At 41.4% G+C, this 19098-nt stretch overlaps 1 protein-coding gene across 3 annotated transcripts in view; it reads right to left on the bottom strand.

Moving 5' to 3' along the window:
• Window positions 1-19098, bottom strand: part of Acbd6 (acyl-CoA binding domain containing 6) — a 137564-nt gene that overhangs the window by 65747 nt on the left and 52719 nt on the right. For 2 of the 3 annotated variants that reach the window (XR_015635105.1, XM_087580191.1), the window contains one exon: window positions 2715-2804. Coding sequence is in view for 2 of the 3 variants with exons in the window: in XM_087580191.1 (XP_087436317.1) it covers window positions 2715-2804 (90 nt within the window). In the remaining variant the exon portion in view is untranslated. 3 annotated transcript variants of the gene reach the window in all.

Below are 19098 nucleotides of genomic sequence, written 5' to 3'. Positions count from 1 at the left end.
CTTTCCTCCCTCAGCTGCTTTAAAGTGTTTTATGTCAAGACAAAAGTATCTATATCATGTGCTGTGGAGGGGTTTCAAGAACTGAAAAGATGAGTCTGCACAGACACACACACACACACACACACACACACACACACACACACACACACACAGCATTTACACCATTACCCTAACACTAAATATGACAATACCCCAACTTCCAGAGTGGAAGCAAAAGTCACAAGTAAGCAGGAAGAAACAAAATATCTGTTAACACACACCAATAGATGGAATCATAAAAGATCTTTCTTAGAAATAAATATTAGTTCCAACCTCACCAGTTCCACAGAATCCAACCAGTGCAGTTCAGTAAAGGAATTTATGAGACGGACAGAGTAAAATGACGGGAATACACGGAACAGACCTGACACAGCTCTAATCATTTCCCTCCAGGCTCTCAGGAAGGTTATTGTTCAGTTGATCACATCAGCCTGCCTGTGCTGGGTTAGTACCAAGATCTATGGCCAAGCAAACAGTCCTAATAAAATTGATTTTCTTTTTTTGGCAACCAATAAGCCAGTCACTAATAATATTGTTTAAGAAAGATTGAGTCATGAGGGAGGTGAATCTTTACGTCCATTTATTGTGCTTGAATTGTCTCTATTTGAAAAGTGCTGTTCCGTAAGGAAACCAAAAGAGAAACAACAGTGGGAAAGTCCTTCTGAGACCCAAGTGCAGAAGCCCTCTGACTTGGAGGCCTGTAACCAGCTCAAGCTGAGAGAGCCAAACCATTTCCAATATCGGCATAGAAAGATCAGATTATAACTGTCAAGAACAAAGTCAGAGCACCGTAAAATGGCTGCGTGAATGCAGAGAACCAGGAGAGCACTGTGTCAGGCAGCACAGTCCTAACCCATCCGTCCTAAAAACTTGCATGGAACCTTGGCTGCATTAAAGCTGGCGTCCACGATGCTCTAATGTCACACGAGGCAGAGACTGAGACTGTTAGACTGTTAGGCTCGTACTAACCCAACACAGAACTGGCAGAAACCTCAGACAAGGCCTAGTGTGGGGACACCCTCCTTTAAAGTACCCTTGACGAATTTACAGTCCTGTGTGGGCAAGTGTGCACGGGGGGGGGGGGGGTTCTCTCGTTGCTTTAACTTAGTGAAAGTAAAGCGAGGGTAAGAAGACAACTTCAAACATTTACAAAATGAGAAGCAGCACTGTAGAAAAATTTCTGAATGAACAGTGAAGTCTTATCCAATGTTCAAACGTTTGAAGCTATGCTTGTTAGGAACACGGCCTAAGAACATACGGAAGAACAGAGTATGGGACAGGAGAACAAGTCAGAGGTAGACTGAGATGAAGCCAGAGACTACGTTAAGGAAGCTGCTGCGAGTTGCAAGAAGCAAGCATGGTTATTCAGTAAACATCATTACAACGACTGGCTGGGCATCCGGACTGGTTATTCAGTAAACATCATTACAACGACTGGCTGGGCATCCGGACAAAGTAAAATCTCTATTAACATTTACAAAACATTGGGTAATTCTAGATGGCTCAAAGAAGTCATGAAAGGGAGAAAATTTCAGGAAAAAGCATGAGGAACAGTTTTAACATGTCACATATGTATTAAACTTTGTCTTAAGACGCATAAAATGTTTATAATCTCTTAAAATTACATAAAATATTTATATAATTCTTTTTTAAAATATTTTTACAATTTATTTGTTCTTTTATGCTATGAGTATACTGCAGCTGTCCTCAGACACACCAGAAGAGGGCATCAGATCTCTTTACAGATGGTTGTGAGCCACCATGTGGTTGCTGGGAATTGAACTCAGGACCTCTAGAAGAGCAGCCAGTGTTCTTAGCCACTGAGCCATCTCTCCAGCTCCTATATAATTCTTTTAAAGTTATCAATATAATAATAAATTAGGCAAAAGACATGAACAAATGGGTCACAAAAGTATAATATAATATAAATTTTAAAATATGCCAGAAGAGCTGGGTGGTGGTACACACTTTTAATCTCAGCACCAGGGAGGCGAAGGCCAACCTGATCCACAGAGCCAGTTCTGGAACAGCCAGGGCCACACAGCCCATCCCAGCCCCTCTACTGCCAAAACCCAAAAAGGCTCAGTACTGCTTAGTCGTTAGGAAAACGTAAATCGAAATCATGTCACCATTGTCATTTATGCTCATACACTAGCGATCTAGCCATAAAAATGAATGAGGTCCTGTGGTGTGCTCCACCACTTACACAGCTTGAGGGTAAGTATGAGAAAGAAAACAGGAAAGCACTTGCCTCATGATTCTGCGGAACTCTACAGCAGGGGCTCGAGTGACATATGCCTTAAGACATCTAATCACATACATTTTTCTTATGAGAATTTTACTTCAGGTGTGTGTGTGTGTGTGTGTGTGTGTGTGTGTGTGTGTGTGCGCGCGCGCGCACACGTGCGTGCATATTAAAGCTCCTTTGTAGAGTTGCAGAGCTAGCTCAGTGGGTAAGAGTGTGGGCTGCTCTTCCAGAGGACCCAGATCAGATTCCCAAGACTCACAACCTTCAGTAATTCCTCTCAGAGGATCCAATACCCTCTTCTGGCCTCTGTCGCATTGTACACATATGATGCACAGACATACATAAAGGAACAACACCCATACACATAACAAATATGAATGAATCTTAACTAAAAAGAAAAGCAAGCTCCTTTTAAATGTACTCTTACCTGACAATTAATGCCGGCTTCACACTGTAGCAAGACTTTCACCAGCTCCTTATGTCCTCGATCGCATGCCCAGTGGAGCAGAGCTCTGCCCTGTGAGTAGCAAATGGCAAAGGAACTTGTTAAATATGTGTGGGCCATACAGAGCTCACAGGCTGAGGAAGATGGGAAAACTGCTGTTCTAAGAATGATTTAAGGTGCACTATGGGAAAGCAATAGACAAGCAATGGGAAGGCCTGAGTTCTACTTCTGATCTGATCGCACGCTGGCCCGTAACTGCTTTGGTTTAATCACTCTCCTTACCTGAATAACGGAAAATGGTAATACAAACAACAAGACCAGTATCTGAGTTGGGCTGCCGAAACGGCCTGGCCCACAAAGATGCCTGCTGCAGGCCTGATGACCTGAGCTCCACTTCCAGGAAGGGAACTGCCCGCTGCCAGCTGGCCTTTGGTCTTTGTGCAGGTACACATGTGTGCACATACTTGCACAAATAAACATATGAAATATAATCAAAATACTTGAGTGAATGACCTCACGGCCACGCCATGTCTTCAGCCACATGACGTACTACTACTATGGACTTCTAGCTAGCAAAGACTTACAGTACTATTAATGTGCTTTTTGACTGTCAGAAAATCTTGGTGTACCTAATAAGTGAAGCCTATTCTCCTGCCCCAGCAAACAACCCCTCCTAGGTTGCTGGTCTCCTCTGAACAAGGGGGTGAATGGTGTATGGCATAACTCTCCTTTGAGGGCAGCAGTGATATCTCATGGAGAATAAGATGCTTTTCCACACTGTAGAAAAGATCTAAATATACAGAAGTTGATGCAAGGGAGACCTTAAAACGCAGCCTCCAAGGTAACTTCTCTAAAGCTGCCTAGGCTGCTTTTTACCACTCAAGACTGTCTGGATGCATGTGTCAGCCTAACTAGTCAGGTAAATAGCCAGGACAACTTCCTCCCTGCAGATTCCCTTTTGTATTGGTCTAACTTGCTTGACTGATTTTATTGATCTGTGAGTTTCTACTTTCTAACACAAAATCCTAAAAAGGATCTGGCACACATAAAAATTGTAAAAGAGGGAAACAAGAGTTTGAAAGTGTGGATGGCAAACTGTAGGTGTGTTTTCTTACAGAAAGTGACAGCTACTGTCTTTGGTAACATAGGTAAAGGTGGTTTGTTAACGGCTTAGTAGCTTTAACGAGTCTTCGTCACTTCACATAAACAACAGAAATGAGCTCCGAGGGGTTAAGTTTGTCTAACTCCATCTTTCTGTTCCATGTTTTTAGTTATATTTAGAAGATATTGGTTAATTATAAATTTACTTGTTCCTGGACACTTGGCCATTCGTTAGTTTTTCGAGGATAAACAATATTTCCAGTTCTACAAACCTTGGTTAAGTCTTTTAAAAAGTCAAACCATATTGTTGTTATTTATGTATTCATATAGTAAATTTATTTCAAGGTTTGTGCCAGTGGATATTACTGGTGCTTTCTGAAGTTAAAGTTTAAGGACTTGTTCCTACTATGTTCATCTATAAGGGCACAGGGGAAATTACATATTTTTAATACTGTGAACGTTTGCACTGAATAACCTTTTCCCTCCTCCTGCAAGCAAAACTGGTGAACAGCGGATGAAGAAACGGAATTCAAAGCTCTAATGGACCTCTTTGAAGAGAAGTGGCTTATGTGGAGCTACGTGGGCCTCTGATGGAAGAAAGCTAATCTGTTCAGTATTTTGTGCATTTTACTAAAATGGCAGCTTAACGTTGTGTATCTGCTATAGTAATGCCAAAGCCAGTGTTTTTAGTGGAAAAATGACCTCTTTGCTTTGTGCTGTGTACGCAAGATTTCTACAAAAGTAAAGAAAAACCCTTTTTATGGCTCGCACAGCTTAAAGTAGCTGCCACACAAACATGGGCTCACAGTTGAGCTGCTTTTGTTTTATTCTAAATAAACTGTTTCTCTTAAGGGGAAAAAAAAAGAAAATCAGTCTTGTGTGGTGGTGCACGCCGTTAGTTCCCACACTAGGGAGGCAGATAGGACTACACAGAGACCCTGTCTCAAAAAAAAAAAAAAAAATCAGATAAAAGCTTATCATTTTTAGTCCAATTTAAGTATTTGGAGAGTAGGTAGTAAGTTCAACCATTAGTAAGACTCACTGCATAATTAAGGTGCGTGACATACTTACATGGTGTACATGAGAAGTACATCATCGTTAGAAAACCTAGGACTGTGTACTCATACCACAAGATGAATAGGTAATTTCTACCTCTCAAGCAGGCTCCTGACTTTGCCTTAGGTCTGACCCCGTCATGTTTCACCGACGAATGCTGACCTATGGCTCCTTCACTGTTGTGATGGGAGAGCAGCTGAGCAGCACATCTCACCGTTAATGGGGTTATATTTTAAGTTTGTCACATGTGGTGCCAAAATTTACTTTAGAGGAGACACCTGTGGGCGGAGTCGGGTGCTCTTCCCTTTGGATGCGTTTTCCAGAAGGATGGCGTACAGTCGGGCCTAAGAAGGATGATGCACTCGCAGACATTTGCACTTGCTTTTTAACACGTATTCTGACCTGCACTGTAATTAATTTTTGTAACACATTATTTTAATGGTACACTAATTAACCTTGAATTAGAATAAATTCTGACAATGACTTTCTGTAGAACTGCTAGAGAGATCCACATCAATGATTACTGTTTTCTGCAATATTAAAAAGTTCAGGAACAAGAACAGGAGTAAGCATTTACAGACAGACAGACAGACAAAGCAGGCTGGGGACTTCGCCTGCATGTAAATTAGATGAGGAAGTGTCAGGACAGCAGTGCCTGTACCCTTTACTTCCTCAGGTTATCGTTTCTGAGAGCATGCCCTCATCTAAGATGATTCCCAGTGAGGACATAACCAGTAATGCAGAACCGCCTCACAGTGGGAGACAGGCTCAGGGGCGACACCGTGGTTTCTTCCCGTTTTGGTTAACATCCCGCATGGGCTAACAGAATACAGCTGTGCACTACCGTAGGTACAAGAATTGAGCTACATTCGCTCAAAAACTTCTTCCAAATTTGTTTTAATAAGTAATATAATCTCTTACAAATCTTTGAGCTAAGTATATTTCTCACTACTAAAAAATATAATGTTTCTAGTTTTAAAATCCTACTGAAAACTATCTTGGTAGTAGCTAGGGGACGAGAAGATGGTTATTAAAAAGGTTCTGCTAGGCCCTCAGAACACTACAAGCACTGTATGGAGAGCTCTGGGTAAATTCTGTAATTCAAATGCAGTAAATGCAGGGAGGGAAGGTTCTCATCTATTAACATGGTGTTAGCATGTCTGGTGTTAGCACGTCCTCCTTAGACAGACGGATGACTCTAAAGTGCTTTGGAAGGCACAGTAGCAAACGCTATTAAGTGGTATTACTTTTATATCTTCTAGAAAACAGAAAGTGGGTCTCAGTACTTTAGATGTTTCTTTGATATCGTTAATTGTCCTAAACCATGTAGAATTTTAAAATGAGACTTTTCTCCTACACACCACAAAATTAAATGCAGATACTTAAATGAGTATTCTTATGGTATTTAGAGATCATATACAAAGTATATGTACCCTGTCTTATTAAAAAAATTAGGTTTAAAAAAAAAAGGAGAACAGGTTAAAGCTGCTATATATACGTTTTTGAGAGTTCTCCCCTTGCCATTGTATCAAATATTTATTGGGGGGGGGGAGTAACCATATAATTAGCAGATAATTAAACAAGTAGCCAGTCAGAAGAAGGCAGATACATGTGATCCAACTGACATAAGGCCTGCAGAGCACTGCGAAAAGAATGGGAGAACGCCCTGAGAGGTCCAACTGCTGTCAGACCTGGCCTCCAGATGTGGACATGAACAAGAACACGGTAAACTGGAACTTCCACACTACAGACAGTGGAAATCAAATAAGCGCCACTAGAAACTGTCCAGAAGCTGCTGTGGGAGCTGAGAATCCATGGGCTGGACATCTAGCTGGCTGTGTAAACACTGCTTCCCTCACTGGTATACCGATAAAAGGGGAATCTGCTGCATTTACGGTACCTGTAGGGGCTGAGGATTTCCCAGAGTCCCCAAAAATAAGAAATGTCACTGAAAAGCCCCTGGAATTACCTTGCGACTTCTGACTCTTTCATGAAAAGAAAGTTTCTTAACCGTAGCATACTTGTCTGTATGTTTGTCCGTGAAAAAAATGCCATTATGGCTTAATAAAGAATACCATAAAGTACATGAAAGCTTTGTTTTGTCTTTTCTATAACCTTTAAATAAATTTTAAATTATTTAAAAATTATTAATTAATATTAATTATTAAATTGTCATTAAATTTATTAATAAATTTGTTAAAACTATTTTTAAATAAAAAATTAAAACAATAAAGGAGACTGATGCAGTGTGACAGAGCTCCAGCTGAGGGAGATGTGTTATGGGAGGGAGACGACTGCACCAACATACACATAAATACACCAGCAACGGTATGTGTCCGTTACCATCTAAGAGAGAAGATGTCTACTTCATCCAATTAAAGCTACTTCGCTATCTGATTCAGCAGCAAGTGTGAGTTTCTAATGTAATGTATGACTGTAGCAGTTTTGCTAATGAAAATCATAGCCACTGGTTTTAAATGCCATTGCCTGTACCAGTGCAAATACGCATAATTACAGAGTTAGTCATGTGTTTCCCAATCAGCGTGGAGAACAAAAGTTCCTTCAGTTTAGTGTCTTGTGTGTGTTTTTTCTTCTTTTCCTTTCCAAATCTCAAATAAAATCATGAACTTGGCTTCAGTTCAAAGGCTACTTAAATCTTTAACTTTCTGCTGGGTTAACACTGTCAGTTTTATCATAGTTTTCAGCTGTGTCTTGAGCCAAAACTGTACATTACATTATGCTATACGACACCAATTTAAAATAAAGCAAGGGGAAGTGACAGGGTCAACAGAAAGGTGACCCTCAAAGTGTACAAAAGAGCAAAGACATACAGGTGGTAGCTAATGATACCAGTTATGGCTTCGGCGGTCAGAAGGGAAAGAACCACCCTAAAGCAGCCAGTTGTGTAAGTACAGAAACCAAGCCTCGTGTGTGAGCACACTGGGGCTGGTGGTAGACACGCACTGAGAATCTGTCTCCTGTGCAGGCTGAATATGCTTGGTCTAGGGAATGGCATTATTTGGAGATGTGGCCTGGTTGGAGGAAGAGTGCACTGTGGGTGTGGGCTTTAAGACCTTCCTCCTAATCACATACGAGACAATCTTCTTCTAGCAGCTTCAGATAAAGATGTAGAACTCTCAGTTTCTCCTGCACCATGCCTGCCTGGGTGCTGCCATACTCTTGTCTTGACAATAATGGACTGAACCTGTAAGTCAGCCCCAATTAAATGTTGTCCTTTTAAGAGTTGCCTTGGTCATGGTGTCTGTTCACAGCAGTAAACCCTAAGTCATCCTCTAACATTGTTAGCACATCACTACTGTGTTCTAAACTAAACTCGAATTACTGTAAAGATTTAAAATACTATTCAAATGTCATCAGTAAATATTAAGTGTTTATTAAGTGTTTATTTATGCAACTTATTGAGAAGTAATATACAAGACAAAGGTTATATAATTTATGCTTATTTTCATAATAATCTGCTTATGCCATGAATATACTTTACAAATTATTTATACCTTCTTTCCCCCTTAAAAGACTCTTTCTTGAGGCTGGAGAGGTGGTGCAGAGGTTAAGAGTACTTGGCTGCTCTTCCGGAGGACCCAAGATTGGTTCCTAGTACTCACACTCATTGGTGGCCCAGGAGGGTTTATAACTCCAGCTCCAGGGGATCTGATGCTTTTTCCTGTCCTTCCAAGACATCACTACACATGCAGTGAGCACTGAACACAGAAACAGCCCGCCTCACAGACACAGCTCTACTCACATACACAGCCCTGACTCACATACACAGCCTGCCTCACATACACAGCCCCAATTCACATATACAGCTTGACTCACATACACAGCTTGACTGACATACACAGCCCTGACTCACATACACAGCCCTGACTCACATACATAGCCCTGACTCACATACACAGCTTGACTGACATACACAGCCCTGACTCACATACACAGCTTGACTGACATACACAGCCCTGACTCACATACACAGCTTGACTCACATACACAGACAGCCCTGACTCACATACACAGCCCTGACTCACATACACAGCCCAAGCTGGTATATGAAATGAAGAGCGGCTCTGACAGTCGACCCTTCAGGTTTTCTCATAATTCTCATGCTCCAAACATTTGTAGATATTAAAATTACAGTAAAAGTTGTAATTTAAATGTAAAAGCCATCCCATATAACACCGAATTCCTATACACTTTTTGAAACACACCTGACAGAAAATCTTCCCGAATAGAAGGAATAACTACAAGAACTTTTCTCTTACGCAAAGTACTATCTCCTAATTTCGTCAACTAAAAAGACCATGGTACTTTCTCAAATTAGAAATACATGTCCTGGGTGGTAAATATGATCATATTTTATTAAACACATATGTGAAATTCTCAAAGAATAAAAAAAACTTCTTCTAGAAATAATAGGCCTCAGCTGAAAGTGTGGCCCAATGCCTAAGGCCTGAGACTTAATCACACAGCAAAATAAAAATAAAAAGGAAACAAAGGAAACATAGCTTCTGGCTTTACTATGTTATGAGCAATTACATAGTAAATATGGACGAATATGGACCTATATATACTCAGGCAGCCTCACTGTACAAGAAAACACAGCTTATTTAAAAGGCCTTTCATATACATATTTTCCTACTTTATGATAGTCAGGTCCAAACACGTGAATCTTAGATAAAATGATTAATATATTTAAAATAATTTACCAATTTATTGTGTCATTTTTAGTATAATATTTTTAGCATAATAGTTCACAGTATATGTGCTTTTCACTTTATGACTATAATGAAGTTACAAAGTTCATTATACACAAATTTTATAAGCAAGAAATGTAATTTTTAGTCACATAAGGGCAAGACTAAAATTGTTTGAATTTGTTAGGTGAGTATTTTCAATAAAAATAATAAAGATAATGGTATCTTCAGAAATCCTGTACAATTTGCACAGAAACGCCTTAAATTCAAACTCAGACTCATGGACAGGCTGCCCTTTTGACACTAAACTCCCTTCTCAGCTGAGAAGCCCAACTTTGCGGCACTTAATTTAGTATCGTCAACGCTCACCAAATGTTCTACTTGTCAGAGCTTTCGAGGCCATGAAGCACTACAGTTTATTTCACTTAGGCTGTCAAATCTGATTCTGATTTGAAGCCCCAGGTCCCCATGTTCTTAAATTAATTCATAGAAATCCCTGATCGATAATAAAGGGCTTGCCGTAAGTATTCAAAGCTCAGCCTGCATTGTCATGGTTGGAAAGGCAGAAATCTGCTTGGAGCAATGAGAGAACCCAACTGAATTCTCGGCGTCTCAGTCTATGAATGTGTAAGCACTTCATCTGTCGTGGAAACAGTGTTCTGGCAGGCTGGGGTACCGGCAGCTGCGTGGGTAAGAAACCGGAGGAGCTGAGCAGCCGCGCTGATCCAACACTGAGTGGTCAAGAACAGCCTTCCCAGTTCTTCCAGCTCCATCAACAAGAATGTGTTGCTGTGTAAGCTGTTTGCAGTCACTCACTTACTCGGACTACCCACTACCCTTTGCAGAGGGCGCACTTGGATATGACCTTCACAACTGCTCGGGATGAAAGGGGGAGGGGAGGGAGGGAGGGAGAGTGGCTGCTGCAAACCCTAAGTGAGCTGGGCACCTGTGCTGCTCCCCGGCTTTGCTGCTGCTCCCTGGGTCCAGAGGCGAGCACTCTGCTGGACCTCACTCCTACCTGGCAGCTGTCTGCACTGAAAAGGCAAATGCTCACCTCCAAATGTCAGCTCTTGCTTGTGGGATAAAGAAGAATCTAATTTAACTTAAAGAGCTCCTGTCACTATGGTAGAGTAAGAAGTAAAAATGCACTGCAGACTCTTACAGACGCTGCACCAAGTACTGTTCTGGAAAGATAAAAACGCTAACGGGTCAAATGGTATTTGCATACTTTCTATGGAAAGTGGCTCTTTTTTTTTTTTTTTTTCTTTTTCTTGGTTCTTTTTTTCGGAGCTGGGGACCGAACCCAGGGCCTTGCGCTTCCTAGGTAAGCGCTCTACCACTGAGCTAAGTCCCCAGCCCCGGAAAGTGGCTATTGAGAGCGAGTTCCTTCATTTATTTCTTAGTTTTGCTATCACTTTTCATTCATATTAAAGTTAACAAGGTGACAATTTTGTGTGTTCACCGTGGTGGGTACAATTTACACGCATATATTAACTCACTAATACTCAAAGTGATCCACACAAGCACCACTATCTCCATCTATCATTAGGAAACTGAGGCACAGGAAGCTCCACGTGGGTCGTGGAGCTTGAAAGTGATAGGGACCGGATGTGAATCCATGGGGTCTTGCCTCCACCATTATTCTATTATCTCTACCTAGTCACTCACTAGTTCATTAGCTATTCAGGGAGTATGCCTAGAATTCTGAGAGAATTTCAATGAGCTCTCAAGCCATTCATACTTTTTTTAAAAAAAGGAAGCTACTAGAAGAGGTGACTCACAAAAATGGGAAATGAATAATAAAGGAAAAGGTATGAAGGAGATGCTCCAGGAAATCAAGGAAGTAAACAATAAAAGAAAAGCTCACAGGACACAGAAAACATGAAGCCAGGCAAGAGAGAAAACAAATCTCAAAACAGTAAAAAAAGGCCCAGGATGACATGCACACAACAGGTCAAGACAAAATGTTATTCCACAGTAAGTAGGTATTACTATGTACAGTTATATAGTCATTGATTCTTTTTTGCCTTGCTAGTTTGTAATCAGAAAGAACATCCCACCAAAAATCCTTGGTCTTGTGACCTGTTCTGGCCAAAGGAATGTAGGTAGATGTGATATCTAACACTTGTAATGAAACATTTAATGGACGTGGAGTGTGTGTAGAGGGAGGCCTGGCTGTGCCTATCTTTAGTTCTTCCTACCCCACAGTATCTAATTCATTGACCTTTTACCTTTGAGAGAAAAGCCACTTGAAATGAAGAGGAACTGGGCCAAACAAAGCCAGGAGAACCTGCAGAGGCCTCAGCTAATCCCAAGCCCTTCTGAAATAGAGAGATTACCATCGAACAGGAAATGAAGTAAAAGAATATCGGAATATGGGAAATGTTATCACCCATGACCAGAAGGTGATATGAGCAAGACGCTGTAAGCTGCTGAACTCTGGGAGTTGTTTATTTCTGCAGCAAAAGTTGATTAATAACATAGTACAGTTGACAGCTCAACCACAAGCAGTGTCTACACAGTGTAGAATTATAAACACCAATTTAATATTCTACCAGAAAGCTGAAATTTAAGAGGGCAGAGAAAGACAGAGAGCAAGATGATTAAAACAGGCAAGTGCAAATACAAAACAGAAGGCACTCAATAACTGAAAAGACAAAAGTGTGTCATTTAGCATGATATATAGAAATTACAAAAGAAGTAATTAAAGAATTCAAAGTTTTGGCCTCAAGTGAGCTAGAGTCAAATGTATTCTAGTATTTGTTGAATAGTAATTTACCCTTTCACCTCCAGAAGTCACTGACAACATAGTATAGGGAGGATGCTTCCTAAAGGTGAGATGCTACCAAAGGCTGCCTGTATACAGAGCTCTTAACTACACACAGTTATTGTCTGTACCTCAGCAGATCGCCCGCCCATGGACGCTGTGTGTCTCCTTCCTAAGAGCGACTGCGTTTTAGCCATTTGCTATTAGATCTCCCTTCTTTGTTCCTTTGTTGGTGGCAAGGAGGGAATTTGGGGTCTTGCAGGCGCTGGACAAGCACTATACAGCTGTGCACACCACCCCTCCAAGGGCCCCTATGACCATTTCTATTTTCTTGTACAGAATCACAAAATAACAAGAAGTCATTAAACGGTAACTAGCAAATTTTGCTCCTGTGTTAACTGTAACTCAATTATTCGGTATGCTGCAACTTTATACACAAAGTCAGCTGCAAAGTAGTATATCCTACAAAATAATTTAGTATAGTGGGCCAGCGTTTAAATGACTGGCTTTACAAAACTTCTGCCAGATTTCTAGGAATATATTTCTGAACAAGACTCGCCACATTTACAGCATAACCGAAGGCATACCTACAGATATCGCTTACCGTGCTCATGGCTCCTCTCCTTTACCACAGACAAATGGAAGCTACTTGGCAAGTTTCAGCTCCTAACTTAATTTACAGCATGGACGATGCTCTCTGAGATGCCCTTGGCCCCGCTCCACTTAAGAGTCGCAGCTGAGAAGCACGGCAGTGACAAAGTGTCACTGCAGCAGAACAACAAACGCATAGGACGTAACCGGCCACCCGCAGCACCCATGCACGACATCGGCACTCCAGGGCTTGCTTTCCATACCTCTTCATCTGTCATATTCACATCCACAGTTTTCGATTTGATGGCTTTGGTTATGTGGTCAATGTTGTTTTCCCTGCAGTAATCAAATATGTTTTTGTCTTCTTCCCTAATTAGAGTAAAAAAAAAAAAAAAAAGCTGTTTGTTTGTCCTACTGGATAAAACACAAAGGTTACATGGTCTTAACACAAGTTGTTCTCTGAGGACATAGACCTTAGTGGGTTTAAAGTGACAGGCAGAGCATTAGATTCCCAGTTGACATAATGAATCCAGTGTCTAAAAGGACCACAGAAACCGTGGTCCTTGTAGGAAAGACTTCCCCTCCTCCAAAGTTGCCTCAAGGTGGGTTTTCTGCACCCTGTCCTGCACCGGTCACTTTCATACCCTGACAGCACATTCCTGGGAGGTGGGCTTTCATTTAGAGCAGCACTGTGGTAACATGGCAATTGTGTCAACAGTGTGAGGACACACCTGTGTGTGAAGGCGGGTGAGCACGTGTGGATGTCCTTGATTGCTCTTTCATTTACACGAGGCAGGGTCACTCGAGGAGCCCAGAGTTCACCAAAAGCCCAGAGTTCACCAATTCCGTAAGTCTAGCTGGCCAGATTGCACCAGGGATCCCCTGTCTGCCTCTTGAGTTCTGCCCTAGGCCCTGGAAGCTGAAATCAGTCTTCATTCTTGTGAGCCAAGCCCCTTCTCCCTAGTCTTCATTCTTTACAATACTCTCACTTCACAGGCAAAGAGAGGTTAAATAACCTTGCAAATTAACCCACATCTATCAAATGTAAAAACAAACAAGCAAAGCTGTGGGGGTGGAGAGACGGCTCAGCAGTTAAGAGCGCACACTGCTTGCGCCTGAAGAGGCTCTAAGTGCAGTTCTTGGCAGCCCACAGCCTCCTGTAACTCCAGTTCCAGGGCATCTGACACATCGGGTCTCTGTGGCACCTGCACTCAAGTGCATAGACGGCACCCCCATCGCACACAGTTAAAAATCTTTAAAAACAGAACTCACTGAGAGCAGCTGATTTTTATTTATATAATATATTTTCTATTATGTCATGTGCCTCCACTAGTCGGCGGCAGTCCAGTGCAGAATTTATGGCAGACTGTTTTAGTATGAGGTCTGCAAGCTCTCTAAAATACTACCTGGAACTGGGTCTGGGGAGATGCCTCAACAGTTACGACCAGCTGCTTGTCCACCAGACCTGGGTTCAATTCCCAGCATCCACAAGGCTCACAACTGTCTCTAACTCCAGGCCTAGTGCATCCAATGCCCTCAGCTGGCTTACATGGGCACTGCATGCATGCAGTGCACGGGCACATTCAGACAAACACCTATGTACACATACAATAAAGATAAATAAGACCTCAAAAATATTACATAGAATTATCCCTGTAATGCCTATGTGTGCATTTTTCTAGATTAGTGACTCAAAAAATGGCAATAGGTAATTTAGAATATAAAAACGAACATCTCTAATAAATAGATGAACTTTATGGACAGGTATAAAAGAATTTTTATATTCCCAAATTTATTACTACTACTTCTACTTCTACTACTACTACTACTACTACTACTACTACTACTACTACTATTATTTTGAGACAAGGTTTCTCTGTATAGCCCTGGCTATCCTGAAACTTGCTCTGTGACCAGGCTGGCCTTGAACCTCCTGCCTCTGTCTCCTGTGTGCTAGAGTTAAAGGCATGTACCACCACCGACTGGCCATTAATGTGTTTTATTATTTTCAAGACCTTATCATCTACTCATTAAAAAAAATCGAAACCCTTCAGAATCTATCTATCTTAAAAGACAATCTGAGTACCCATGCAGAGTAAAAAGTTACTGCAACCGTAGCTGACGATCTCAGAACACACAACTCTGGCAGCAACCACACACGGCCTTTCTGAAGCATTTATTATATCTCACTGTGCGCCCACTACACAGAGGGCACTGGGCAAGGTGATACCAACCAGAGGTACAAGGCTGAGCAAAAACGTGACAGAAGAGTAAAAGTGACAAACTATAAGCATCATTAGATCGGGCAGTCTGTCCTGGGGAAAGGACTGAAGGAGAGCAGAAGGAACGGCCTGCTTCCGGCCAGTGAAAGTGAGCTCGGTTGTAAGGAAGAAACCATGTCTTGTTTCACAGAAATCAAAGTGTGCTTTAGACACCCCCCCCCCAAAAAAAAACCCAAAGCCAAAACAAACAAACAAACAAACAAACTGAAAAACTAAGGCCAAACCCTAGAAAAGTCTGTTTTAAAATTATGGCTGTGTATACTATGACTTTTGCTGTCACTGGTTACCAATGGCAACACTACTTCTGCTAAAAAGTGGGTTTCTATTTCCATCTTGGGAACAACAGGGCCTTGGAACTCAAGCGGCGATGACCTCAACTGCTGGAGAAAATGATTCTATCACCTGAAGCAGAACGAACCTCAGTCTCTGGAACAACGGTTCTGACTTGGGAATGATGGCAGCTGGGGTGGGGCAGAGTGGAAAACTGCAGGCCACCTGGGCCACCACTCCTGGTAATATGCAAGGGTTACTCATGGGCGAGAGGGCGTTTAGCCTGCTCCATTTTGAACACAAGTTCCCAATGCCATGCACGCCTGCCCCTTAGCACTCAGAACAGCACAGACACACTCACTTGTGTATCTTGTCTAATGCGTTTTTAATGTTTCCTAGATGCTTTACCTGTATCAACTATTCGGTTTAGTATGAAAATTTCTAAAGAGCAGCAGACATTTTAAAATCTATTACCTGTTTATAATAGGCAGCTCTTACTGCTAAACAGGTAAGGCAGAGGCATCTAAAATAACACTACATGGTAAGGGATACAATTTAAATATAAAAAAAAACTTTAATAAAACCACTGCAAATGTGCTACAAAGCCAAGTGTCTAATATTAAAAAACACTAAAGATATTCTTGGTCTTATCTGTTAAATATATACGTATATCAATACTTACACCAGAATACTATTTTATTTACTAGTAAACAAATCAAATAATTACCCCACCCCACCGCCAACCACTTTAATTCCTGTAAACAGGATCTTACTATGTAGCTCAGGCTGGCTTCAAATCTGCAACCTCCTGCCTCAGCCTTCTAAGAGCTAGATTACAGGTACGTGTTACCACATCTGACACATACAAACCAAACTTTTTTCCTCCCTTTGCAATCTCCCGAGAAGTCCTCTGAAACAATCACCCTCTGATGCTGTTTAAGAGACGGCGAGTGACCCTAACCTTATACAGTGTAGACCTTAGAAATATTAATTAGGGCCTTTCTGCATCTTCTGATTTATCTCCCTTTCTCTTATGATTTTTACTTAATAATCTTTTTCCTCTTTGGTGAATGAGTTTTTTCCTAGCACAAGACAAAAGTCTCTTCTAAGATCACTCCAAAGGTTTAAAATATATCACTATACCTAAAGGGGAAAGAACCTACTGGCATTTTTCAAATTCACTTGAAATGTAAAGACACACCCTAATGGGGGTGGTGTTAGAATATGGCCACTGTTACAGTCTGAACATGCAGTCTCCCTAAAAGACTCTTATGCTGAAGGCTTGGTTTCTGGCTGGTGGAGGTCTTGAGAGAGTCTTGGACCACGAGGGGACTAATCTTACTGACCAGTGCAGGCTGAATGGACTGTTAAGGGGGTGGGGCTCCTTGGAAGACCTTAGATGAGGAGGATGTCTCTGAAGGATAAGTTCTGTCCCTGGATCTGGCCTGCCACCCACCTCTCTCTCCCTGGCTGCCGTGGGGGTAACGTCCTGTGGCTCGCACTCCTGCTAGCACACCTTCAGTGTCAGGCCTGTAGCACTGGAGAGCCGTAGCCTCTGCAAGTGCACCGGAGTAACCTTGGCTTCCTGAACTTCATTTATCCCTGGTATTTTGTGGCAGCAATGCAAAGCTGACTGACACAGCTACTTCATCTAATCTCAAGAGGAGAGGGCCCTGCTCATTCCTAAAACTGCTGTCTGTCCCACGTTCTGCAGAGACTATCTTTTCCTGCCAAAGGCTGTTTTCAAGTAGGCTTCATGCGATCCATGAAGTCCATGCAGTTCCTAGTTCACCTATCTCATAAAATTAAAAATATACTTATGGTGCCAGCTCAGAAATCTAGTCTTCAGAAAACACTTCACTTTACTTCAAAATATTAAGCAACTGAAGACTGATATATAGCGCAGTATTCTAGTAAAGAGATAGTGGGAGATATTTGAGGGATTAAAACTCAAAGGAAGTAAGACCACATTTAAAAAGATACAAACAAGGGGTTGGGGACTTGGCTCAGTGGTAGAGCGCTTACCTAGCAAGCGCAAGGCCCTGGGTTCAGTCCCCAGCTCTGGAAAAAAAAATAATAAAATAAAACCAAAAAGATACAAACAAATGCCGATGGTTACTTAGACCAGAGGCCCAGGAAGATACAAGTACTCAAAGGCCTCCAGGGGATGTGCTGGCTAGGGAGCTCATCCCCAGTCTCAGCTAAGCAACACCTTCTGCTGTGTTCATCTGCCCACAGGACTTCAGGCGCTAAGAATTTCACTCCCTTTCACCCTTCCTATGTTTTCTTCACTCAAACAATCTCTTCTCCATTGGTTTTTTTTTTTTAAAGCGTGTATAGTTAATTATTTAACAAAATGTATCATGTGAATTACTTTGATCAAATATTCAGATATAATAATTGAAGAGGCACAAATAAAAAAAAGTAAGTGATGTCTCAGAAAACACAATTTTTAACCTTCAGCTTATACACATATTTTGTTGTAGAGAACTGTGATAACATGATGACCACATAGAAACACGGAAGTGAAAACTAAGAAGAAATGTATATGAATTTTCTTATAGAGAGCGCACTCACACACTTTTTAATCAGAATCAGAATATAGCTTTTTGAGATAACCGAAGCATCACATGGTTTGGGGGAACATCTCCCATGCATCACCCCTTTCCAATTCTTCAATAACTGTCACATATTTTTTTTAAAAAAGAATTATTATCACCTTATTTAAATTTCATTAACCACATTTTTGAAGTGAAATTTATTTTAAAAATTATATCATTTATAGAAAGTAAAGTCATTATCTTTTGCAATTATTAAAAAATTGGAAATGTTTCCTAAAGTCCTCAGGCACTACAAAAGGATGTTGGGTCACCACTGCTCTGACCCAGTACTCTGCACAGGAGTGGCCAGAAGCCAGGAGTCAGCTCCCCAAATAAAGAATATCCAAATGTGTAAAGAACTCAAAAACTCAACGGCAAGAAGACAAACACCCTGATTTTTAAATGAAAAGGGGTCGGAACAGGCATTTCTTGGGGGCAGGGGAGGGAGGGGAGGAAGAAAAAGGGGTAGAGAAAGGAAGAGGGAGGAGGGGGAGGGGAGGGAACAGGGAGAAAGGGAGGAGGGGGAAAGGGGAAAGTGATAGGGGGGAGAAGAAGAGATATGGATGACCCATAGCCACATGAGAAAAAAATTTAAATTCTAATCAGAAGTGAATTGAATATTAAAGCCACAATAAGACTCCATCTCTTGCCTACTAAACCAGTTATTACCAAGAAGGTGCATGTTAACAAATACTGGTGAACATGGAGGAAAAGGAACTCCCACATGCTGTTAATAATAGAGCATTTTGAAAAATTATAGGAGTGCCTAAAAAAACAAATATGAAGTTTCCATGTTTCCAGCAAGTGTACTTCTGGGTGTATAGCTAGCGGACTTGAAGTGCTATGAGGAGATATTTGCACTCCATGTTCGTATCTGCATTATTTCAATAGCCTAGATGTGTGTCCATCGATGAGTGGATGGGTGAAGGAGACATGACATTCACAATGCAATGAATGAAGAAGATTCTACTGTCTGTGACAACACAG

Source organism: Rattus norvegicus, chromosome 13, assembly GCF_021556685.1.
Source record: "Rattus norvegicus strain SHRSP/BbbUtx chromosome 13, alternate assembly SHRSP_T2T, whole genome shotgun sequence".
NCBI lineage: Eukaryota > Metazoa > Chordata > Mammalia > Rodentia > Muridae > Rattus > Rattus norvegicus.
Note: the sequence above shows the minus strand (reverse complement) of the source record. Positions and strands in the feature narration are given on the sequence as shown.